General features: G+C 40.7%; 1 protein-coding gene and 1 long non-coding RNA gene across 3 annotated transcripts in view; both read left to right on the top strand.

Annotated features, from left to right (window-relative positions):
• Nucleotides 1–25,200, top strand: part of LOC146498867 (ephrin type-B receptor 1-like) — a 131,558-nt gene that overhangs the window by 83,486 nt on the left and 22,872 nt on the right. For both annotated transcript variants that reach the window (XR_014870211.1, XM_085138026.1), the window contains exons 10-16: nucleotides 2,676–2,841; nucleotides 3,217–3,322; nucleotides 7,434–7,495; nucleotides 7,602–7,799; nucleotides 16,962–17,209; nucleotides 23,653–23,720; nucleotides 24,310–24,457. Coding sequence is in view for 1 of the 2 variants with exons in the window: in XM_085138026.1 (XP_084994152.1) it covers nucleotides 2,676–2,841; nucleotides 3,217–3,322; nucleotides 7,434–7,495; nucleotides 7,602–7,799; nucleotides 16,962–17,209; nucleotides 23,653–23,720; nucleotides 24,310–24,457 (996 nt within the window). In the remaining variant the exon portion in view is untranslated. The remainder of the gene's footprint in view (nucleotides 1–2,675; nucleotides 2,842–3,216; nucleotides 3,323–7,433; nucleotides 7,496–7,601; nucleotides 7,800–16,961; nucleotides 17,210–23,652; nucleotides 23,721–24,309; nucleotides 24,458–25,200) is intronic.
• On the top strand, nucleotides 7,806–16,580 carry LOC146498868 (uncharacterized). Its single transcript, XR_014870216.1, has 2 exons — nucleotides 7,806–14,785; nucleotides 15,438–16,580. It is a non-coding gene; the product is annotated as an uncharacterized LOC146498868 (long non-coding RNA).

The following is a 25,200-nucleotide window of genomic DNA, read 5'->3' as shown; positions in this document are numbered from 1 at the left end:
AGAGACTGATGGGGAAGGGAAGGTTAAGCTCACATACTGTTTTCTGCTGTGTGGAATCTGTTTCCTATGCACAGAATCATTATATTCATTCAGCAAACACTCAGTCTGCCACTGTATTTTGAATGCCTTCTGCCCATTTTGAATCCAATTAAGCCTCACAAATCATATGGTGTAATCTATTTAAGAATACCAATATCAAGCTTTAGGAGTTCTTTAGTTTTGAATCCCAGGACACCGGGTGTTTAAGCTGCTGCCGTCCGGCAGGAGGTTCAGGCTGCTGAGGTCCCGGACAAACAGACTCAAGGACAGCTTTTACAACAGGGCAATAGCCCTGATCAATGCAAATAGCTGACCTGATTGGCTACCTCCCTGGACTTTTTTAGGGGGAGGTAACAATGTTTAAAACAACAACAATAATAATATTTATATTTATAACAAGGTGCAATAATAATTAATGTGCAATAATAACAGTGTGCAATACAAATACACTTATTCTTCTTTTTTAAGTTATTATACTGTGTTGTGTTGTTTGTGTTGCGTTGTGATGTGTCATATCGTGTCGTGTTGTGTTATATGTAGTGCCGACGTAGGACAGTTTTCCAATTTCATTGTACTACTGTACTATATATGACTGTGCAATGACAATAAAGAGTTATCTTATCTTATCTTAATAGGCCTTCACACCTCGCAAAATGCTTGTTTCTGACCTTTTCTGTTTTAAAGAGGAACCTGACTTATTGAATCTTTATGTGCTGCAAAAAATGGCAGTCTCCCAATCTTAGTGTTTAGTTTCGACACAGAGGTGTAAGTTAAGTAGTGTTTCTTTATTCATCACTCACTTTTCCATGGTGTAGATCGTTTTATCCAGGATGTTAGTGTAACCATGAGGTGAGCGCTGGTTATGGTTACAGATGCAATAGAACTGACCAGAGGGGTTGGATAATATGTTCAAATTTTCAAACTGGCAACCATCGATCCATCTACAAGCAACTGCTGCTGTGTACAGTCAGGGTAAAAAGAAAGTTTTACACATCTGGTGCATACATCTGGTCTTTGAATGAAGTAAATACAAACTCAGATGGACTACAAAACATGTGCACTGTGTCATTATTTATTTGACATCAGTCACTGCCTCCATAGGAACTGAGAGGGTAAGTGGCAGCCAGGTGCTGCTAATCAAACACACTTGATTAACTGAAGAGCAGAAAGTGTGAGCACCTCTATAAATCCTCGTACAGTGGATTAGAAAGTCATTAAGGAAACATTAAGTTATTCCTTCTTAAGGTTGTTCCAGCTGTTGAATCATGGGGTGTAATACTGACGAGTCTCTTGTGTCTGTCTACAACTCTCAGCTCTGGAGATCATTACAACAAAAAGAAAGGCGGCACACGTAGACTTCTTGTATTCTCGAGGTGGATTAGGTTAGATGGTGACCCACACACAGTGCTGCTAAAAAGGATTTGCCACCTTCTGGATTTCTTAGTTTTTTGCAAATTTGTAACAGTTACAAATTCATCAAACAAATTTTCATTTTTGACAATGATAAACTGATTAAATACAAAATACATTTTGAAATGATGATATTATTTAGGCTACGTCCACACGTACCCGGGTATTTTTGAAAAACGCAGATTTTTCTATGCGTTTGCACCTTTCGTCCACACGTAAACGGCGTTTTCGGTCACTGAAAACGGAGATTTTTAAAAACTCCGGCCAGGGTGGATATTTTTGAAAACTCCGTTTTTGCATTTACGTGTGGACGAGAAAAACGGAGAAAACGCAGGAGACACAGCGTCAAAGATGTGCGCCTTTTTTGACGTCATACTGTGCGCCACGTTATTGCTTCGGTGAAATGAATTTCTACAATACTATTACTGTTAATTGTACTCTCTGCAGTGTTTAAATGCTTACATATACACACACAGTTACTGTCCCTCCACACATACGACTCGGTTCTGCTTCTATGCCCCCGCTTTGTTTACTATTTCCCACCGAGGCTTCTAGACTTCTGATTGGCCAACATTTCTGCACGGTTAGGAATATATCGCCACCTGTTGCTTTGGCATGTTCCTAGCAGCGTTTTCCTTCATTTCTGCCTTTACGTGTGGACGGGATTATTTTTTAAAACGAAAACGGAAAATCTCCTTTTCAAAAATACCCGTGTACGTGTGGACGTAGCCTAAGTTTGGGACACCAGTATTCCAAACCTACCGATGTGAAGTGTTGCCTTGCTTTTTAATAGCCACAATGAAAATGACTAAACACAATCGTGCTTTGGCCACTGTGTATCACAGCACACTCTTCCCTAAAACAACAATCCAGTGACTTCTCTGTGTGAAGTTTTAATAAAATAAAAGCTATACACAGTGAGGCCTGTGGATTACTTTTTTCCTGTTTCAGCTCCACATTACATGAAAATACAGATATCCAAATATGGATTAATAAACCCAAACTATCTCCATGACTACATATTGTGCCACTACATGTAACTGTAATATTTTTGTTATTTGGAACAGGGCAATGTGATGAAGCCTGGCAAAGGGTGCTTTTACCAATTTCTTTTGTTTTCGCTTTACTTTGGATGTATTTTTGTTTATACTGGCCAAAACCAAGTGCTGACTGTTTGGGGTGCTTCTTAAATATATCTCCTAATTGTCTCTGTACCTCACACGCAGTTGCAGTCATCTGTGCTGAACAGTTCGATGGTCCTAAGCGAAGCACCTAATGTGGTTCTGGAGGGTCTGAGACCCGGGACGGGCTATGTGGTCCAGGTGAGGGCCCGCACTGTAGCGGGCTACGGAGCCTACAGCAAAGACATGCTCTTCCAAACCCTCACCGACGGTAAGTGGGTGTGGGTGGTTATCTGGAGTGTGTGGAGGTGTTTGTGTGGGTGTGGGTTTTCGTGGTGGAGAGGAAAGCGAGTGTAGGGCTGAGAGAGGGAATGTGAGAGGGTTGCGCAAGAGTGAAATTCTGGCTGTGAAGTGATTAAATTCTCCCTCACTTTCTGTGTGTGTGTGTGTGTTTGTGAAGAGTGCTTGCAGTCATGTAAAATGAGCCTTGTAAATTATATTTTCTGTATATTAGAGAGAGAAAAAAGTGTCAGTTATATATTTTCCCTTCCAGAAATGCTCAGCTGTGTGTATGCAAGACTGAAACATATGAGGAGTATGAAATATAATATTTTTTCCTTAATTTGTTTGTGTGTGTGTTCTGCAGATGAATATAAGTCAGAGCTCGGACAGCAGCTCTCTCTGATTGCTGGCTCTTTAGTTGGTGGAGTGTGTATTGTATCACTAGTAGCTATCGCCATCATCTGTACCAGGTAATGCACAGCTGACACACCTGCTCACTTCACACGAAAGTGCAGCTGCACATAAGTGTCTGTCACTGCAAAATCCAAAGAGGTAGAGATGCTAGACACGTGTCCTATTAAATAACATACTTTTCACTTGTCAGACTATGAACATGAACTGATAGTTAAAACAACAGTTCCCCACTTTTTTTTTCCACTCTTTTTTGAGCTTTGAATGAAATGCAAAGGTGTTTGTAATTATGTGGACAAATGTGGCATTTCAGTAGCATAGTTGCAGCTTCCACACATCACGTCTTTAGATCACATTATTTAATGACCGCTGAGGAAATCGATTAGCTGAGAGAGACTGGTAGATGCTCTTTTAAAAGCTGTAAGTGGACTCTGAACAACATATTTTTTTCCAGGATAAATGTTCAGGGCCGATTGGCCATGGAGCATACCACATGAATAAAAATGCCCCCAGCAACAGAATCCCTCACCCATTTTACTAATCCCCTGCTCTCTTTCCTGACATTTGCCATCTGTTTCAAATATAATTATCCAGTAAAACAAATCTGACACCCACAAATATCAATCAAATAAATGTATTTTAACAAAACTCCTTTGAATGAATAAAAGAGCTGCTGCACATGCATTCTTCTATTTCAGCTAAAATGGTGAAAAAAAGAAAAAAATGGAAGTTTATCAACCGTATGAGCAGCACCTAGCTCACGGTGCGAGCTATCGCTACTTAAGCGTAAACCAGATAATGGAAGCCTCTGGGAGTGTGTTGTGTGGAGCGTAGCCACAGCTGATGTACCTCCTTTAACTGATGAACATTTTTATATGTTGTTAATGTGACAAAAAATAAATGACAAGTGAAAGTTCTGCATGAATAATTGTACTAAAATGTCCATCCGTCAGTCCATACAAAACACCATCCATCCTTCTATTCGTCATCTTCCACTTATACACAGTCAGGTCACAATGGTACTAAGCCAAGTAGGGTCTTTTCCCCAGCAACACTTTCCAGTTGATCCTGGACGATCTGAGGTGTTCCCAGTTGCTCCCAATCACTCGAGTGAGCCCCGAGTCTATTCTAGGATCACCTCATGTTTGGATATACCCAACGGCCTCCAATGGAAGGCTCCCTTGAGACCGGGAGGCGCAGGAGATCCCTTTGGATGTCTGAGCTGTTCTCCTTATCTCCAAAGCTGAGCCCATTCCCTCTACAGAGGAAACTGATTTCATCGGTCTTAGTCGTTTGGTCATTACTAGATCTCATGATCACTATTTGCACTATTTGTTGCAGTCTTATGAAAGTTGGACTGTTGGTGGAGTGGTAATCTCATTACCATGACAGTCTGGTACAGCACCCACATCACTGCTGATCTTCTGCCAATCTGTTGGTTCAAGTCACACTGCACTTCCTGTTACTTGGGAATAAGAGGCCATCATATTTGATACTATACTAGGCAGCATTTCATCATTTTTCCAGTTGGAGACGAGAGGAACTCTGTGGCAGTCCACCACCTCCTGCTTGACCACTAAAATGAAGTTAAAGCAATGTTGCAAAAGTACCGCTTTGGCACTTCGAGGTGTCGTATTATTAAATTACAGGCATCAGTGCATGAGCAGCTGAATTACTTTATATATAGGGGTAATAAAGGGGTTGAGGACATGATTGGTGGTAGAGAAGAAGAAGAAAAAGATGTGATAGACTAATCTGTTGTTTGTTTTTCATCTTTGATGGGTTTTTTTGGTGTCATATCATTTGAATTTCGATTGATATTAAACCATGTGAGAAATTTGGAGCCAAAAAAATCCCTATTTGTTGCAGCTGTTAAAAAAAACCCCGTTTGACTGATTACATTCTGCTTTTTGTAATTCAGCGAGCTTGAAGGTTAGGAACCACTGGTGTCGGCTTTAATAATGTGCTCTATTTTAAAACATTATCAACTGTGTAAAATGTTCATCTTAAACTATTTTCTGGAGCTGTTAAATAAATGTCTTAGGAAGTAAAATAATACTTTTAAAACAAAGTACAGTTGAAGTTACATTAAATGGTACCTTACTATATATACACTATATTGCCAAAAGTATTTCCTGTCTGCCTTCACACTTATATGAACTTGAGTGACATCCCATTCTTAATCCATAGGGTTTGCAGCTATAACAGCTTCAACTCTTCTGGGAAGGCTTTCCACAAGGTTTAGGAGTGTTTATGGGAATTTTTGACCATTCTTCCAGAAGTGCATTTGTGCTCTAATTGGTCCCAGAAGTGTACGGTCAGGTTGAGGTCAGGACTCTGTGCAAGCCAGTCAAGTTCTCCCACACCAAACGCACTCATCCATGCGTTTATGGACCTTACTTTGTGCACTGATGCACATTTATGTTAGATCAGGAAAGGTCCCCAAACTGTTCCCATACAGTTGGGAGCATGAAATGAAAGAATTACAAGTTCCTCTCACTGGAAACTATGAGGGACAGCCCCAACAAGTACCGTTCTCCTGGCAACCACCAAACTCACAGTCATCCAGATGGAGAAGTGTGATTCGTTGCTCCAGACGACACATCTGCACTGCTCTAGTCTGTGGCGTGCTTTATACCACTTTATTCATCACTTTGCATGGCACTTGGTGACATAAGGCTGTTGTTCGACCATTGTTCACTGTTCCTGAAGGCCAATTCCTGAATTTTGGAGCTCTGTAGAGATTGACTTTGTAGAAAGTTGGTGACCTCTGCACACGATGCACCTCAGCTCTGTGATTTTACATAGCCTACCACTACATGGCCAAGTTGCTGTTGTTCTCAATCATTTCATCTTTGGTATAATTTCACTAACAGTTGATTGTGGAATATTTAGTAGTGAGAAAATTTCACAGCTGGACTTGTTCCACTATCACGGTAACATTCTGGAATTTACTGAGCTCCTGAGAGCGACCCATTCTTTTACAAATGTTTGTGGAAGCAGTCTGCATGCCTAGCTGCTTCATTTTATACACCTGTGGTCATGGAAGTGATTGCAACACCTGAATTCAATGATTTGGATGGCTGCGTTTTGACTTTTGCCAATATAGTGTAGTTTCCACCACTGACAGCTGCAACTCTCTCACCTTAAATGTAGAATCGGTATGTTTACCAGTATGTCTGCTTGCAGTCGCGTGTGTGCATTTAAGTCAAATCCTCTCTGTACACTGTTGTCTTTAACCTTTTGCTGATCAACTGATTCAAGCTCAAACTACACTTGCTGCTGCTATTGCTATTATTGTTAGCTATTTCCAATACTTTTTTATCTGCGTATGGTACTACAAAATCCGAGTGTGGCCACAGCCACTGGCAGCAAGGAGACCTACAAGTTAATCTAACTTTAGATTTTACATGCATTGGACTGTAAAATATTTGTTTTCTGTGACCCCCTAATATCCTGTTAGGGGGGTCACAGATGAACTGGAGCCTGTCCTAGCTGACATTAAGGGAGAGGTGGGCTATGTGAAGGAGAAATATCAAAATTAGAGTGCAAGACCACGACCAAAAGATTCTTATGAAATAACAATGGTTGTGTACGCGAAGGGAACATTTATAAATGTACTTCACATATATTTTTTAAAAAAGGATTTGAAATGACTCCTAGTAGAAATAAAGTTGTAGACCAAAAAATCACGCACAAGTGATGCAAAAAAAAGTATTAAATTATAATATTTAATACGACAAGAGTTTTAAACTAGCTGTGAAATGAGAAATGTCCAAAGTCTCAGTGACCCCATGAACTCCCAGAAATAGCGAGCGGCAAGCTGTCTCTCCTGCGCTCAGTATTAGGTGTCTGCTGTGGAGATCAGTCCACATATTAAAATATTACCGCGTGCATTCCTTTAGTTTCAGCCTCGGAGAGAAGCGGGAAACAAGAGCTGATGACAAAGAGCACGAGCAAGTCACCCAATACTAATGATTTCCTGACAGACTCTCTTAAGCACACTTCTGGAAAACAATTTATTTCACCTCAAAAGAGAAACAGCGAGAGGACAACCAATTAGCATGATCTTTCTGCAACATTTCTATCTTTGAGTTGTGTTATTTTTTTTTTACCTACTCGCCACTTTTTCTTCCCCGTAAATCTCTGTGTCCGTGTTTCTGTCTGCAGGAGAAGGCAGCTGAAGGAGAGCGTATATGGTGACAAGCTGCAGCAGTACAACACAGGAGGAGGTATGACCCCCTCCTAACGCTACGCTCTTTATTTCTTTATCGCGATACATAAAATATGATGTGTTAAAACAGTGTGTGTATTCGAGCTTTCTGACTTTCTCCTCAGAGGTGACTCTGAGGCCAGACATGTTCAGTGGACCCACACCCACTGTGACCTTTCCCAGCCTGTCTGAGGGTCACAGTTCACCAGGGGTCAAGATCTACATTGACCCTTTCACCTACGAGGACCCCAATGAGGCTGTGCGGGAGTTTGCCAAGGAAATCGATCCCTCCTGTGTCAAAATAGAGGAAGTCATCGGATCAGGTAGATATTTTAAGTGCCTTCACGTGTTTGGTGACCCTTTCGCTTTCGTCATGTTGTTTCTATAAGCTGCTGAAAGAAAATCTCAGCAAGGGAAAGTCTGTATTTATTTTCAGATGTGTTGAATAACCACTGCATTCATTCAATTCAAGCAAAATCAGTTGAAGGTTGAGATGAAAAAATAACCACAATCACAGCACTGCTATCCTCTACAAAGTGCCTCAAAACACAAGCTAGAAAAGCAAACCTTGGTTTATTTAATGAAACCAACCGTGATGTGAAGGAGCAGATCCTCTACAGCAAATTAATCAAATTCCTCAACTGTGCCAGGGTTTAGTGTGAATGAGGAAGATCTGGAATCACACAATGCCAGTTTATTATTTTGCTTTATTTTTCCTTTGAAGTCAGGAGAGATGTTTTATTCATGTTGAAAACTTTCACAGGAATAAATTAAAACGGTCTTCATGCATTCTCTTTGGCTATCTGCACTCTCACTGTAAAAATGCTCTATGATGTTTGGCAAACAGAGAACGCTGAGAGTCCCAGGGCTGCTGGGGGGGGGGGGGGGGGGGGGGGGGGGTTGGCTATTGGATGAGAAAAGGAAGAAAGGAAAAGAGGAAGGAAAGAAAAACAAGGAACACCTTTAAAGTATAAAGCTGAGTGTGAGTTATCATCCACTTCAGTTATCAGTCGTTGGGCTTCAGTATCGTGCAAAGGTCTTAAGCCACCCCTCATTTCACTGGAAAATAAATGCGGCAGTTTTATTGAAGTGTGTACAAACATAAAGGAAACTAGTCTAAGGAGCTTGGAAAGAAAAGCGTCTGGACTTCTTTAAGTTGCTTGAAGACGTTTCACATCTCATCCGAGAAGCTTCTTCAGTTCTAAAGTTTAGATAAAAACCTTAGAACACTGATCAGAGGGTCCTTTCTGCCTTTTGTGGGGGACTCTCCACCATTTGACCTTAGGACTGAAGTAGCTTCTCGGATGAGACATGAAACGTCTTCAAGCAACTTAAAGAAGTCCAGACGCTTTTCTTTCCAAGCTCCTTAGACTGTGATGACCTGGATGACTGAGAACCTTCACAGACATAAAGGAAACTACAATATATAAGTCAAAAACACAGTTTGTACAATTCAAACAAGCTTGAAAGTCAATATTTTGTATGACCAACTTCATTCTTCAGCACAGACTAAACTTTCTTTGTTTCTTCCTTACACCGCTGACTGAAATGCAACTCCAAAACCATGACTACGCCTCCATTGTGTTTTATATGGTGACTGTACACACTCACTGTTGTACCTCTATTCTCATCCACTTCATAATAATGACATACAGCTTTCAAGAATGGCTTCTTTACCATTTTTGACGTGGCTTTGGGAAACAGTGGATGAATCAATTGGGGGCCTGATGCATCTTTCAGGGTATCCACATTCAGATTGAATGAAGGGTTTGGGAGTTTCAGGTCCTCAATATGTGCCACTCTCTTTTTAAAGGCACAAAAGGTAGTTGGACAGTTGAGTCAAAAGCTATTTCAGGTAGGTGTGGGCAATTCCTTCGTTATGTCATTATCACTTAAGCAGATAAAAGGCCTGAAGTTGATTTGAGGTTTGATTTGGAAGATTTTGCTGTAAACAGACAACATGAAAGGAGCGCTCCATGCAGGTGAAACAAGCCATCCAGAAAAAAAACATCTGAGAAAGTGCTACAATATTAGGAGTGAGTGACCTGGAAGATAACAGTGGTGGATGATCGCAGAATTATCCACTAAATTTCCCCTTGTGGGATAATTACAGGATTTTTCTAATCATTTCCATGGTGAAGAGGAAACACCTTCACAACAGCCAACCAAGTGAACAACACTCTCCAGGAAATAGGCGTATTGATATCCAAGTCTACCATAATAAGAAGACTGCATGAAAGTAAATACAGAGGATTCACTGCAAGGTGCGAGCCACTCATAAGCCTCAAGAATAGAAAGGCTAGATTGGACTAGCCTGCTAAAACACTGAAAGCTGGTGCAGTAAAGGCCTGGCAGAGTATTAAAAAGAAGAAAACGCAGCATCTACTGATGTCCATGGGGTCAAGACTTCAGGCTGTTATTACCAGCAAAGGCTTTTAAAACAAGTATTGGAAACTAACAATTTATTTTCAGTTATTTAATTAGTTCAGTTGCTTTTGACCTGCATTTGAAATGAAGATATTGTGTTAAGAGCCTTACATTTTTATGCAATCTTTTTGTTCAGCCCATTAAATTAAAGCTGAAAATCTCCACTTCAGCTGCAGTTGTTTCATTTAAAGTTAATTGCTTCTGTACAAATATTTATGGACCTAACTCCTTCTTCTTCTTTTGTCCCTTCTGCAAACTTGGCACACCGTGTTGAGACATTAGTTTTCAGGTCTTTGCTCTTTGGGAATCACTTCGTTGGTGCCAGAACAAACTGTTTTCTCTTTCATGTTTTCCATGGAGTCACCTAAAATGGTAACATATGTGTTTCCATGACAGTTCGCTACTACAAAGTGCCTAAAGATACAACTTAAAATGCTTTGCTAAGTTGTCTGTTACTGGTTCATCCTTGAGTTACTTATGCTGGATAGGTCAAAGAAAAAAAGATTTCCTCCAAAAATGTTCAGGACTAGACTGAAAATGAGCCAAAAAACATCCAGTGTCCAAAGACAAATCCACAGAAAGCTGAGAAAATTAGTGCTCAAGACTACCTTAAAAAATCAAATATGACAGCTTAGAATCAGAATTTAAAGAAATGAATTGTAGCCCAAGACTTTTGCACATACATGGCCAATAAGAACTGATTATATAACGATATTAGAGCTATGTATTTATGTTTACTACAGTTCTGTCCCCCCCCCCCCCCCAGAAACAATTTGCATATATTTATTGTTTGTTATCAGGACGTCAGAAAAGGGACTCACACTCTCAGACACAACCAGTGTCTGTGTGACAGTTTTAAAGAAAGCGATCTGGAGCTGCAGCTAAATTTAATAGGATCGTTCTTCACTCATGCTCTGCCAGGTTTTCTGAAATTTGGTTACTCGTGTTTGAACAGTATTACTGAGCGACAAATAAAGCCGAAGCACTGAAGCCATACCTCTGCCTCACAGGAATAATAGAATTAAGCCTGTATGCATTCTCTACCAGATGTTCAGGACTGTTGTTTGCTACAAGTAGATTTTGAAAGGTAGTATTAATGCTCATTGATTTAGTTTTTTCAAAGGTTTTTATGTTGATCATATTGGCATTATTGTTTTAGATCTTATACCACAGCATTAGGCCCACAAAGGTTGGAGGTTCACTTTAAACTATCATTTGGTTAATGGGAGGGAAGAGAATATGGATTCTTCAATATTGCAAGTAAGGTGATAGCTCAGTATGGTGCTTTCTTGAAGATGGTTATTTTGACAAAGTGGATTCAGATTTGAATATATATTAAGCTGATATGAATCATTTTTCACATTAGTCAAGGTGTGAATGGGTATATGTATATCCTTTGTTTTAGAGCAAGATTGCATAAAATCTTTCTGGTCAAATTTCGTGAAACTTATTACTGTTTAATAATATATAAAAAATAACTGCCAGAGGCAGATGGTTGCTGTTGCTCTCACATTTCAGCTCTTTTTGGCTTTTTACCCACTGCAACTGCAAGCGTAGCTACTGTCAACTCAAATAAAGCGTTATTTTTTTTATCTGACCTGGGTTCCCTGTCTGGACCATGGCGCTGCCTCTTTGCTGGTCAAGTGTGAGATGGAAAAGAAAGGATCACCTCCACCATGAATTTTAGCTGTGATGCCCCTGTCATTGTTAATGTTGTTACTATGTAACCTTTTTAAATGGAACTGTTCGTTTCAGCCAGTTGTCATCACAAGTGATGGGTAAAAACTGTGTAACCAGCAAGACTTTTACTGAAGAAGAATTTTACTGAGTAGTTCAGTTTTCTTTCGGCACTTTGGTAAGTTGAATAGCTATCCTGCTATAATACAATTTGATTCTGTGAATAAATTTTGTTAAAAAGTATAAAAGGTACATTTAATTTGTAGCATTCCCATATCCTAGAAAGTGACCACAGAGAGTTGATCAGGTTCTATAAATCTAAACATTGACTGTGTGCATTTCATCCACAAATTTATATCTTTACAGCCAATATGTGATGTTAAGCATTTTATTGAAAATTAATTGAGAGACATTTTTTCATCTCCCTTGAGATGCTCTGCTAAACCTTAACTGTAGCCACCTTCAGCTTCTTCTAGTTTGTTGGCCATGACAGCTGACACACTTATCAATTGCCCAATTACTTTTTAACCTTTGAAACTGAGGGTGTGTTAATCAATGCAACACATTTGTTGAAGTCCTGGAATTAAATCTAAATCTTTCTATATTTTTTGGATTCAACAGTAGTGGTATATGGAAAATTTCTTATAGACCTAAGTCTGTTTCTTATTGGTCATAATTTATGGTCAACAAGAAACAGGAGTAAAACGTTATTCTTCAGATCTTATACTTTGATAACTCATTACTTATTCTTCTTTTGACCAAAACCAATCACACTCAAAGCGATTGAGCTCACGGTGTTAAAGGTTGTGAATTAGAACTGCTGTGGGCTTTGGTCTGTTGAGGTACTCTGAGAGGCTTTTGGTAATCCCTCCCCCGTTTCTCGGTTTATTTCCCTCAGCGAAAGGGTTTCTCACCTAAGCCAGAGGTGACAGAGGAGGGCTGAAAACTGCAAGGAGGGAGGAGAAAATATGAGGCCGAGTAATATGAGATGGGGACCTTGAACCCTTAAACGGACGGATCTCTACCTTTCTAAGTGATAGTGAAAGTTTATCCATAGCTGTTTGCCTTTTGTTTTTAATCTGTGTATTTCTTTGATACTTCCTCCTATGTCTAGCTCCCTCTGTGATTCAGCCCCCTCTGGAGTTTCACTTTGTTTGTGTATAGCGAAATGCTAAACAAAGAACCGAAAGGGGGGGGGGGTGGGCTGGGGGGCGGGGAGGAAGCAGAACAACAGATTGAGCAGGGAAGATAAAAGAAGAAAGCACCCCGAGGAGATAATAAAAATATCTCACCTTACTCCCTCATCCTCTCCCTCTGCGATAACACCCTCTCCTTTCCTCCTTTTGTATTACTATCACTGACACTGTAGGAATTGTCCTTCACAAAAAGCACTTTATTTGACTGAAGACAAATCATGAAACACTTAAATTTATAAAAGGAAGTAGCAACCATATCTCATCTGACAGTTCTTTACTAAGCAGCATACTTAGATATAATGTAGACTCAAGAATGTTTATAATACAGACTAAATCTTTCCTTTGATTTTCCCGTCGTCTCTTTGACCTCGTCTGTTTTCCAAAGAGCGGTGACATGTCATCTGACATGGCCTCTCTTGGAGAAAAAACCCCATCCTTCCATCCCTGCCTCGTCCTTATTATCATTGCCTGCTCATAACCACCCCTCGCGCTTTTCATAACAGCCCTCTCTCTGTCATCCCCTTCCCGTTCATTTTTTCTCTCCCTCTCCGTCTGTGCGTCGGCTGGTTTACGGTGGTGACAGTAGATAGTTTTTAATGAGCAGTAAGATGTGGAGCAGAGATCACAGTGAGACAGGACGGCACAGCCTGGCATCCAATTCCCATTACTCATCCATTATTCACACGCCGATTTTTATCTCTGGGATGAGGACTTTTATTTTGAAGTGACATTCAATTTTCATGTCCCCAATCAGCATAAAGCTGCATTTATTTTGACAAAAGACATCTGTGTCACAGAAAGGGAATTTTTTGTGCAAGAAACGAGTTCATTGAAGTTACAACCAGTTCGGCTTCCTTCACAGCAAAACACAAAGAAAACCATAATGAGAGACACGTGAACTATTGAACCTCAAATCTATAGGTTACGCTTGATCTCCTACTGAATTTGTACGTTTACTCACTTCCAAAGAAATAAACAGTCTCTAATTTTTATGGTAGTTTAATTTTAATCGAAAAACTAAAATTAAAAACAAAACAAAACTATACGAGGAATAGAGCATGAGGGAGAACACAACAAAGGGCAAGACTGAGACTATAGCTGTGTCCCAAAACGTCGGCTGCATCCTTCGGAGGACCCGGCCTTCGCGGTCTACGTGGGCCGGGTCCTTCAAAGACCGAGAAGGCCGGAAGTGCGAGGCTGTGAAATGGGATGGTCTAGCCTTCAGATTTGCGTCACCGCATGTCGGTGGAGTTTAATAAACTCGGCCGTCTGCTCCTTGCTATCTAAAATATAACAGGACACTGGCGTAAATTCTCGACCGTCTCACACTTCTGTTTAACGTTTATTCAGCTGTATAAAAATCCCGGAGGAACCCACTCAATGGATTAATAAAGTTTTATTTAATCTAATAATCTAATAACTTTGATCTCAGCCAAACCGATTTACTCCGGAACAAATAAAACACCCAAAAAAGTTATCTGAGTGACTTATATCATGTTTAACCTGAGTAGCGAAAGAGCGGGGGTCTGAAAACGATGAAGCCGGGAGTCCACTGCTCTCGCCGGCTGGAGTGACCATTGAACCCCCCGGCTTGCTATCGAGCTGGTGGGTAACAGACGTCTCCGAAAATGTCGGCACACTTTTGCAAATATGCGATGTCTTGATAAACCAAGCAGATATTTGTAATTTACACCGCTACTTTCTTGCCTTAAAATATGTTAAAAGTTTATTTTGTGGCCCAGAAAGATTAATAAGAGTAATTTTAAAACTTAGTAGCGGCCGCCATTGTTGGCAGCTGAAATTTGGCTGGGCCGCGCTATGAATTCTGGGATATGGTGGGCCACGAAGGACACACCCGACCCATCCTTCAAATTCGGGGAAATGAAAGACGCATTTGTTGGCCGCATTTGAAGGAGTCGACGAATTGGGACAGCCTTTGTCACCTGGCTGTGACGTAATCGGCCTTCAAATGCGGCCTCCTTTGGGACACAGCTAACATGTACACAGGGGTTGTATCCCAATTTAGGGTCTGCAGCCTTAAAGTACGCAGCCTCAACAGTCCTCAAGGGCCGCGTACTTAAAGACCGATAAGGCCGGAAGTGCGAGGCTTGTGAAATGGGAAGGTCTAGCCTCCGTTGCGCTGCCCAGGTTGCCTAGCAACCATGATACTAACAGCTGGAAACGTTTCATACAGCATTGTTTGACAGAAATGAAGGATAAAATCTTTTGTTCGTTTGTTTGTTTCTACATGAGCTTTGATCATTCTCTGATTAAGGTCAGCTATTGAACGGCGTATATTTTAAAGTAAAGGCTTTAAAACCAAGTTAGTACAAACGTCACTTATGTCACATAACTTTGCCGACATGTGGCCAACAGTAATGTTTTAATGTTCTTCGTTATTAAACATTTGCACATAAATAAGTGACATAATATTCAGTACTTACTTAAAATTTACTCTTCGGGCGCCCCTCATCCGCCTTTTTTTTTTTCGGCAAAATTATCCGCCACAGCCTTAAAATTCAGGGAAATGAAGGACGCATTTGAGGGCCGCATTTCGAGCAGCCTTCGAATTGGGACAGGCTTTGTCGCGTTGCTGTGACGTAATCGGCCTTAAAATGCGGCCTTTAAGGCTGCAGACCCTGAATTGGGACACAGCCACAGATGATAACGAGGGAACAGCCAGCAGGCAGAAATCACCTGAAACTAATTACAAATGACAAGACGGGGGAAGTAGATGTGAATACAAAGCACAAGAGGTCATCAAAATAAAACAGGAAATGACATAACAGACTAAAAGGATCTCATTTCACAGTAAAAAAAAACAACAACCCTGATATATTGTTATAATGTTTATGTGCAGCACATACTCATGCACAAAAAGCATGAAGTAAACACTCTGTTATTAAAAGTTTTATTAAAGGTAAAATGAATCTCCTTTGCGTATTTTGTTATTATTTGGAGAAGTTGCATTTGCTTGTATTTTCTTATTCCACCTTGGTGACTTGTTGTGAACTGATGTTATGTTAAAAAAAGAACATGAATTATTTTCCTTTGTTCCAAACACTTTGGAAGCACAGCCTTTGGGCAGGTCACTTACTGAGGGTGGGACTCTATAAGAAGGTAGATAGTAGCATGCACTTCAACTGCATTAGCACATAAATTGTGGTATTTTGCATGCTGTATTGTGCATATTGTGTATTGTATTTATTTCTGCTGTAGTGAGTATACAGAGGAAGGAAAATCGTAGTGTTTCGGCCATCTGTCCGCTCTGTTATGGAGGTGCTACGCAGTATATCTTCAATAAAGCAATGCAAAAACTAATTTTTAAATGCTGATGGGATTAGCAGAAAGAATAATCATGTGACTTGTGAAACCTGGTTGTTTCAAAAGTCACAATAAGGAAGTGTAAAACAAAAAAAAGAAAAAAGGCGCATTGTTAACGTTGTTATAGTTTATAGTTCAATTATGACACGTGACTGATGATGGGGTCAAAATGTCTCTGCTCATTTTGACCCTTTTTTTACATTTCTGTTAGACTCTAATGAAAAGGCAAACCTGATACGGCCTTAGCAGCGCACTATTTCCATCCAGCACTTTAACCCGGGCCGACTTTATTTAACTGAGAGATTATATTTGAGGAATATGTGCAAAACCAAGTATCCAAGCAACAACAGTGGCACTGTCCCTTTTATCTTGTTTGCCACCTCTGCTACACAACCTTTCCTCACCCTTGAGCCGTTATTGAGGGGATCCAATTTTTGTTGTTCTTTCATTCTGAAAAATAAATAAATAAAAAAATAAAAAGTGCCCTTGAGCAAAACCCCTCGACCTCAATCTAATCCGGTGAAGCTGCTCAGTGGCCATCAGTATGACAGCGAGGGTGCAGATGGCAGCTTTTCAGCTTTCAGTGTTTGTATGTTTAACTTGCACTCCGTCACACACGCGGCTCTCTAAGTCATCCAATTGAAAAGAAGAATGTGCTCAGTATGAACTCGAGCCTGTTTTTTTTATTTGAGTCCCGTTTTACACTATTAATGGGATTAAAATGCAATCATTTAGTATCCCATTTTATTGGTAAATCATTTATTTAAGAGTTCAAAATTAAGAAATACTTTAGTGCACATTTTTTGTCCTGTTGGGGAAAAAACGGAATTTGCTTTAATTTGACTCCTTTTATATTTTCAGGCGAGTTCGGTGAGGTATACAAAGGTCGCCTGAAACCTGTGGGGAAAAAAGAAATCCCTGTGGCCATCAAGACCCTGAAGGTGGGCTACTCTGAGAGGCAGAGGAGGGACTTCCTGTCAGAGGCCTCAATCATGGGCCAGTTTGACCAACCAAATATCATCAGACTGGAGGGCGTGGTCACCAAGAGCAGGCCTACGATGATAATCACAGAGTTCATGGAGAATGGAGCACTGGACTCATTTCTCAGGGTAACTGCTACACTTTAGACCACTTTCAGGATCGGGTTATCTAAACGTTTGATTAAGGTTCCTATGAGGGGAAATTCCCAAGGAATAAGGAGTGCGACCCCACAGCTACTGTCCAGAGAGGGTCGATGTATTTAAGCATTAATATAAACTGCATCAACCCCGACATAGCCAAGCTTACTAAAGTTTAATAATTAAGGCTTACGACACTTTTCTCCAACGTAAACAGAGGGAAAAAAGGCTTTCCACACTTACAGCAAGTTTTTGCCTAGCAACTCTAAGAACAACCATCACTTGTCTGGACAGCACTACTCAGCAGCTCAAGGTGCTAATGGTGTGGTTGGTCAGGTTCAGTTCCCAACCATTTATCATCTAGAACTCAACATGATGCTTAAGAAAAATGAAGATAACATCACCTTCAGCCTGACAGGAAGAAACACACGATTTACACTCTGAAATACAAATGATAAAAATTACGATTGAGCATCACACATTGACATGGTACAGTATTATATCACATGCTTTTGGGATATTTAATACCTCTACCAGATCTGGATCTGTTCATTTATTAGGCATACCCAGTGTTGGGACTAACGCGTTATTAAGTAACGCGTTACAGTAACTACGTTATTATTGTGGTAACGAGCACGGTAACTAGTTATTATGCCAAAATCAGGAACGCGTTAGTCGTTACTGGGATTTAGATAGGGTCGTTACTCGTTACTTTGTGTGGTGGCTATCGCGGAGCTTCCACAGATTCAGTAACATTAGCAAGTGGTGGAGGCAGCAGGTGGAGAAAGGAAAGGGGACGCAGAAGGAAAAGAGACCCGAGGCGGCTGCCGGTCCAAGTGTGAACTGAACTTCAGGTAAGAAGTTATGACCTGCAGTCTATCTGGGTCAGATATAAACCACGTTTAGGTGGAGTTTATTTTCGTTATTCTGACTTTTTCCGTACTGCGTACTAGCTAGCATGACGGAGTTTCTATACAGCTGGGTGGGTGCTATGATGTTAACGATGTTGAACTTTATTTTGTTAAGTTATTAGAGTTGCCAACCGTCCCGTCTGGTATTCAGATAAAATATTACGCGTTTCTTATTGAGGTGAAAAGGAACAGTTTGTCCCGTAATTCAGCTACAATGAAAAAGACACAAAGCTGGAGTTATTCTGTGTCTTTGCTGCACAGCTGCCTCTTCTTCTTTCATTCTCCCCCCTCCCTCTCCTGTTTCTACTTCAATCATGAAAACTGATCAATGATCAGCTGATTGGCTCTCTTGTTTGTTTATCGCCCAATTTGAGCCAGAAAGAGAAAATCAGCCGATGTCACGTTAAACAACAGCAGCACGTTTAAGCTTGATCAGCTGTTGTTAGAATTTATTTAATATTAATTTCTAGTATCAGCTGATGTTTGCTGGAACCACAGCTGCAAAAAAGCTGCTGGTCATGATATCGGTTTGGTTATCTGGTGAGAGGGAAACGGGAAGATGAGACCAGGAGATGTCCTTACTGAATCATCAGAGCTGAACAGGTGATGGAGAAACAGGTTTACCTTTTAGGTGACATGAATGAGTTGAAGGGAAGTTATGAACTGTTTCTGAGAGACAGATAACCCCAGGATCCTTTTTTAGGTAGCTGACAGCTGGTAACTGTGCAGGTGCGGATCTAGCAAAGTTTTGCCAGGGGGGCCAGGTAGGGCATTAACAGGGAGAGGTGGGCACAAGGAAATACTTTTCTTTCTTATTCTCATTTAAAATGTCTAGCTTTTATTAAATAATTATCTGAATCTTACAACAAACGATTGATAGATTGATGCATATATACCATCAAGACAGTGTACATCACTGTCACAACAGCGTTTGTTTTCATTCAAAGGCTTTATGATTTTTCCTATAATGGCCGGTCTCTAGTCAAAATGCCCGGGCCGATTTTTTGTCCCAGTCCAGCCCTGTATGCAGCTCATCTGCAGTCTGGTGTTACCTACATCTTCCTATTCAGAAGGCAGAATTTCAGAGTTCTGAGTACAATCGAAAACACCATGACTGCAGTTTTTGTGTTGGATGTAAAAAGCGCACATGACGCTGTGACGTAGGCTAGAATCATGGGGGCGGTCAACGACGGTCCAGGCGTGGGAGTTCTCTCGTGGAAATATGCACATTATATTTTCCTTTCTATTGGTAGGTGGCACAGTGCACTTGTGGCAAGTAAGCAAGCTAGAAGACTGGCAATCTTGCTGGGTAGTTACGGAAGCAACACATTAACAAGAGAATTCTGAGTAAAACCAAAGTTACTTTCCCTAGTAACTAGTTACTTTGAAAGTAACGAGTAACTTGAAGTAACTGAGTTACTTTTGATAGAAGTAACTAGTAATGTAACTAAGTTACTAATTTAAGGTAACTTACCCAACACTGGGCATACCTAATAAACCGGTAACTGAGTATAGGCACCTTCACCTTCGGTTCAAACTAAATAACCAAACAGAGCAACAGTTGGAGAGAGGAGGACTGTAAGTTTTTGAAGAAATAGACACAAAGACAGAAATAGCCTCCTGCGCTTCCCTTTCTCCTCTCTTCCTTCCTGTGCTCTTTCCGCCTCATCCTGCCAGCCTGACTGTCTGTCAGTCTGTCCGTCTCTTTGATCCTGCCCTCCTTTTGAGGCGCCTCTAAAAACAGAAAGAGAAACTCTTTGATGTTTGGTTCTCACAGCATGACCCCTTTTGACTCAGAAATCACCCGATGACTCATGCACACACACACACACAGACACGCACATTCACAAACACAATGATCGATCTTACTGGTGTTGCTGTCCTAGCGTGACCATCTTGGAGGCACAAGACCCAAAAGATCAATGCCGTGTGTGTGTGAGTGTGCCTAGAAGAAGGTCTTTGCCTGCAGAGGATTAGGCTAGAGGAGCATCAAAGGTGAGATTTGATGCACAAAGTGAATTAAAAGACACACACACACACACCTTCAACTGCAGAGATGTCAGTGGGGGATGTCAGTGATGTTTATAAGAAACAGAGACAGCCTGGCCCAGAGGTGAGGTAGCAAAAAGGCAAATATTTTGAGTTTTATCAAAAAATCCAACAAAGCCTCCAGCAGCTCTAAACAGGAACTTTCTTAACTTTCCAAGCCACCTTTGTATAGTCTTGGTCAACTTGCTTTCGTTCTTTCCTTCTCTCTTTCTTTTTTTTGTACTTCTTTTTCTTATTCAGTACTATGCAAAAGTCTGGAGCGACCCTTCATTTCTTCATATTTTTTTATTCCAAGGAAACTGACTTTCTTTAAATGTTTCCAAGTGGTCTTGAGCAACGGCTTTCCAGACTTTCTGAAGGTCTTCCAAAGTTTTTCTTCTTTGGAAATTGGCTGCTTTTTCATTCATTTTCAACCCAGTCCTTCCACCTGCCCATTTTCACATGAATGTTTGTTGTAACTCTGAATTAACAATCATTAGGAATAAAAATGAATCTACCTCAAGGAATAAAGCACTGTTTTGTCCACACATGACATGCAGCTGGGCAAATAACCAACTTTAAATTATGTCTATAGGCAATTTATTATTAGCAGCTTGTCACAAAAACACATCATTTGTTCCAATTTCTTTATTTGAGTCTGCGAAGAATGCAGACCGTTCTCATTCCCGAGGCATCCCATAGAAACGCAAAAGGTACTCTCCTGCGTCCCTTTGATATGCACCGGATTGTGGGTGGAATTCAATAGAATGACACTCCTAGCGGTAACACACGCTCCAGCCGTGTATTCCAGCCCAAACCCAACCTTAATCCTAACTCTAACCATAACCTTATCTCTAACCTTAACTACAGTCTTAATTGTATCAGATAGTGTTTTCTAAAGCAATTAGTGATGAGAAAGTAAAATAAAGGTACATGTGTAGATTCATTGCCAAGCGGTTGTCATGTTTCCTGACATTTCCAAACGTGTAACACACAGAGGGGCTGGGTGGCTGAGAGCGTAACATGCCGAGGATTTGTCACACACACAATATGTTACATTTTGGGATGAGAACGTGTTGGAAGAATGCCAAGAAATGATAAGGAAAAAATCCAGCAAAGACCTGACACAGGACCTGAGAGATGCATCTGCTGATCCATCTGCTGTTTAATGAAGCCTCATCAGAAATAGTCTCGGTGGAAGGGTGGCTGTCAAGAAGCCATTGTTAAGGATGGGAAACGGGGAGAAAAGGTTCTGCTAAATTACACCGGAATTGGACTGAAAATCAGTGACAACAGGTCTTACGGATGCTGATGAATCCAAATTTGAAGGTTTTAGTTCAAATCCTTTGGGGTCATTATCTTACAGTATGAAATGCTTTGTGGCAACTGTTGTCATTTGGTGCTATGTAAGTAAACCTGAACTGAGAATGAATTGAGATCCTCATCAGTATGTACCAAGGAGGTCAGGAATGAGGTACAGCAGTGAGTGTCTACAGCCATCTGTGACTTTGACACGATTTGGGGCTGCACTTCAGTCAGTGAAATGCAGCCACCATCCCATACTATTTATACACTGTCTGATTGGCAACAGCTTCGTTTTTGACTATGACAATGACCTCAAACACATTGTCAATGCAGTAAAAGCATAACTAGATAGAAAAACACACAATAAACACTATCAGTCATGGATTAGCCTCCCCAGAGCCCAGACCTCAACATTATTGAAGTAGTGTGGGATCATCTTTACAGAGATCAGAACAAAATGCAGCCAACATCCAAAGAGGAGCTTTGAATGTCCTAAAAGAAGCCTGGAGAAGTATTCCTGAAGATGACTTGAAGAAATTACGAGAAGGTTTTTATAGAGTTTGAGTATTTGGCTATTAGACCTCAGCTGAAGCTACAAAATAGAGCAGGACCCAATGTTGCTAATAGCACAGGACCTCCTGGAATTTACATACAGGTGGTGGCAGAGAGGAAGCAGATGGAGATTTTGAGTTTTCTTGTCACATGAATGAGAGTCTGAAAGGCACTATGGCAGAGAAGCATTGAGTTAAAGGCTGATTGGTTAGCAGAAGACGTGCAAAAAGAAAATGCTCAGAGCGATGATGACAGAATTAAGTTTGAAAGCGTGGAAAAGCCAAAGTGATGTAAAGAATAGACTAGCAGCCTGAACACCCAGGAATGCAGACAGATGAATGTGAAAAGCTTTTCCTTATTGAACGTCAGCATAAACTGCATTTCAGGCTGTGATAAACAATAAAGGTGGTCATGCACCTTGTTTGCTTAAACTTATTTTAAATTAGCTGACATCCAGCTACATCTGACGGCAAAAAGGCTTTGTAGAATTTCCAGCTGTCTACTTTGTATTGGTCCAAAATGTCTGCTGTAACACTTTTATCACAGCGTTTCAATTAACTCTTTTCAGGGTGTTTTTCACACACGCACTGCTGCCCTGAACTTTTCTGTTTGTCACCCGACTGTGAGCTCCGTGTGGGGAAAAAAGCAAATGTCCCACATGGTCACAGTAAACAGTCTTGAACCCTGCAGATCCTTTGTACAAAGTCTATGTGATGTTCAAGAGAAGAGTGCAGGTAATAATGTGGAGTGGTTATCTTGTTTCCTGCCTCTTGCACACCCTTTCCAGGACGCACAACTATCTAAACCGAACGGGGCATCTGAAGTTTAAAAAAGCGTTTGAAGGGAACTCTCTACGGCTGTGTGCCGCATGTGCAGAAGGTCAACTGCAGATCACTGCTCAGAGTTCACGTGTGAAAAATAGCTTAGTAGTAAAAGCATTTGTTATATTAGCGTTGACACAGTTTGCAATTTCTTGGTCCCTTTTCAGTTTTTTTTAATTACCGTTAATTATTGAAGGATAGTCGTCCTTTGAGTATATCACATTTACACACCTGGAAGCTGCAAATTTTAACCACAGTCTGACTTGCTGGGCTCTAGGGGGTTAAAGGCTTTTCCTAAGGGCACCACAGTGGTTGTAAGGAGGGAAGGTCAAAGGGATTCATTTTCACTCTTCCACCTAGATTTCAGCCTTCCGGTCATAAACCTGTTTCTGTAACCTTCTGGCCAACACGCAGCAGGACGTGTGCTTGAAGATTTTAGTGTGTCGGTCTATGCAAAGTTATTAAAATAGAAGTAAGAAGCAATAGTTGGGTTTCAGATGCTGTATTTTAAGCCTGTGCCAGCCTCTGCCAACATGAACACAGTATGAGCAAAGAAGTGAAAGCAAAAAATGGAATCTTCTTACTTGCATCATCTTGATCAAATTCTTTTTATGCAACTGTAACGCAGCGTACCAAATGTACACACCATCATCTGTGCTGCAAATAGGGAAGGGGGGTAAAAAATGTTTTTCTTTTATGACATTTTCTGTGAAGTGTTAATAAATCTTCTTACCTGCAAGATTCTTTCTAAAGCATTAAAGTGAAAAAGTCTGATAATGGAAAATAAGAATAATCCTGTCGGTTCATGGTTTCACAGCAAAATGATGGGCAGTTCCCAGTGATCCAGCTGGTTGGTATGCTGAGGGGCATCGCATCTGGAATGAGGTACTGACACTCACACCCAGTTGCACACACACACACACACACACACACACACACACACACACACACACACACACACACACACACATATCCCACTACAGAAATCCATTTTACTATAAAGATGGAGAAGAAACTTTTTCTAATCTTTCAGACATGGGTATGAGGATTTAGATTTCTTTCTGGTGATATCAGTTCTTTCAGATGTTGAGATTTCATGTGGTGATATTCGATGCTGTCTGGACATGTGCATCAGCAGCTTGAGATGCACTGTCTCCACATCCTGACGACTCCTTGCATGGACACATACATTGATATGAGCACGCACATAAACACATGCAACCTCCGCTATACGCTGCATTTGAATCCACTGGTAAAACTGCAAATTTTCAGCTTGGCAGACACACACACAAACTCACGCACACTAGAGCCTATCTGTGTTAAATGTAGGCTGTGATAGCACAAAAACACACACACACACACACACACACACACACAGACACATAACTCTAAATCCCATTACCTTTTTATAGTAGCCTAGGTAGCTGGCTACAGATAACACAAATTCATACAATAACTCCTGTTGATGTTACAGGTACCTGGCGGAGATGAGTTATGTTCACCGGGACCTGGCAGCTCGAAATATCTTGGTTAACAGCAACCTCGTGTGTAAGGTGTCTGACTTCGGCTTATCACGTTATCTGGAGGAGGACACCTCCGACCCCACCTACACCAGCTCGCTGGTAAGTAAGCTAAAAACACACTAACGCTTCCTTCTGCATTCCTTCATTCTGCAGACCAAAGGTGGGCAAAATGTTTGTTGTAGTGGTAGCTTTTCTTTACCAGGATTCTGGCCTGTTACTCACATTTATTAAAAGATAAAAAGATGCACCACTTAAGAACTTTGGTCTGCCACAGTTTAACACACAGAAAATGAAAAGTTTCTGGATTGGTGAAAATGCAAATTTTAACCATTTTACAAGTAGGTCAATCATTTTAAAGTTACGGGGTGGCTGTAGCTCAGGTGGTAGAGCAGGTCATCTACTTATTGGAAGGTTGGTGGTTCGATTCCTGGCTTCCCCTATAGTCTGCATGCCAAATATCCTTGGGCAAGATACTAACCCCAAATTGCTCTCCGATGCATCCATCGGAGTATGAATGTGTGTGAATGTTAGCTACAAAGCACTTAGAAAGATGTGCTTGTGCGAATGGGTGAATGCACAAGTTGTGTAAAGCGCTTTGAGTGCTCAGATGAGTAGAAAAGCGCTATATAAGAACCAGTCCATTTACCATTTAAAATAAAGTTTTCAGTTCTGTCATTAAGAACTACCAAACATTTCTTCCCTTTAAATAGATTTCAGTATATTTATACACTCAATATACACATTATTAGGTACACCTACCTAGTACCTCTTTTCCCTTCACAACTGCATTCATTCTTCGCGGCACAGATCATGTTGTTAGCGCCAAATTCTGACCGTACTAT

Source organism: Neolamprologus multifasciatus, chromosome 17, assembly GCF_963576455.1.
Source record: "Neolamprologus multifasciatus chromosome 17, fNeoMul1.2, whole genome shotgun sequence".
In the NCBI taxonomy this organism is placed as follows: Eukaryota; Metazoa; Chordata; class Actinopteri; order Cichliformes; family Cichlidae; genus Neolamprologus; species Neolamprologus multifasciatus.
This window is presented reverse-complemented; position numbering and strand designations above follow the sequence as displayed.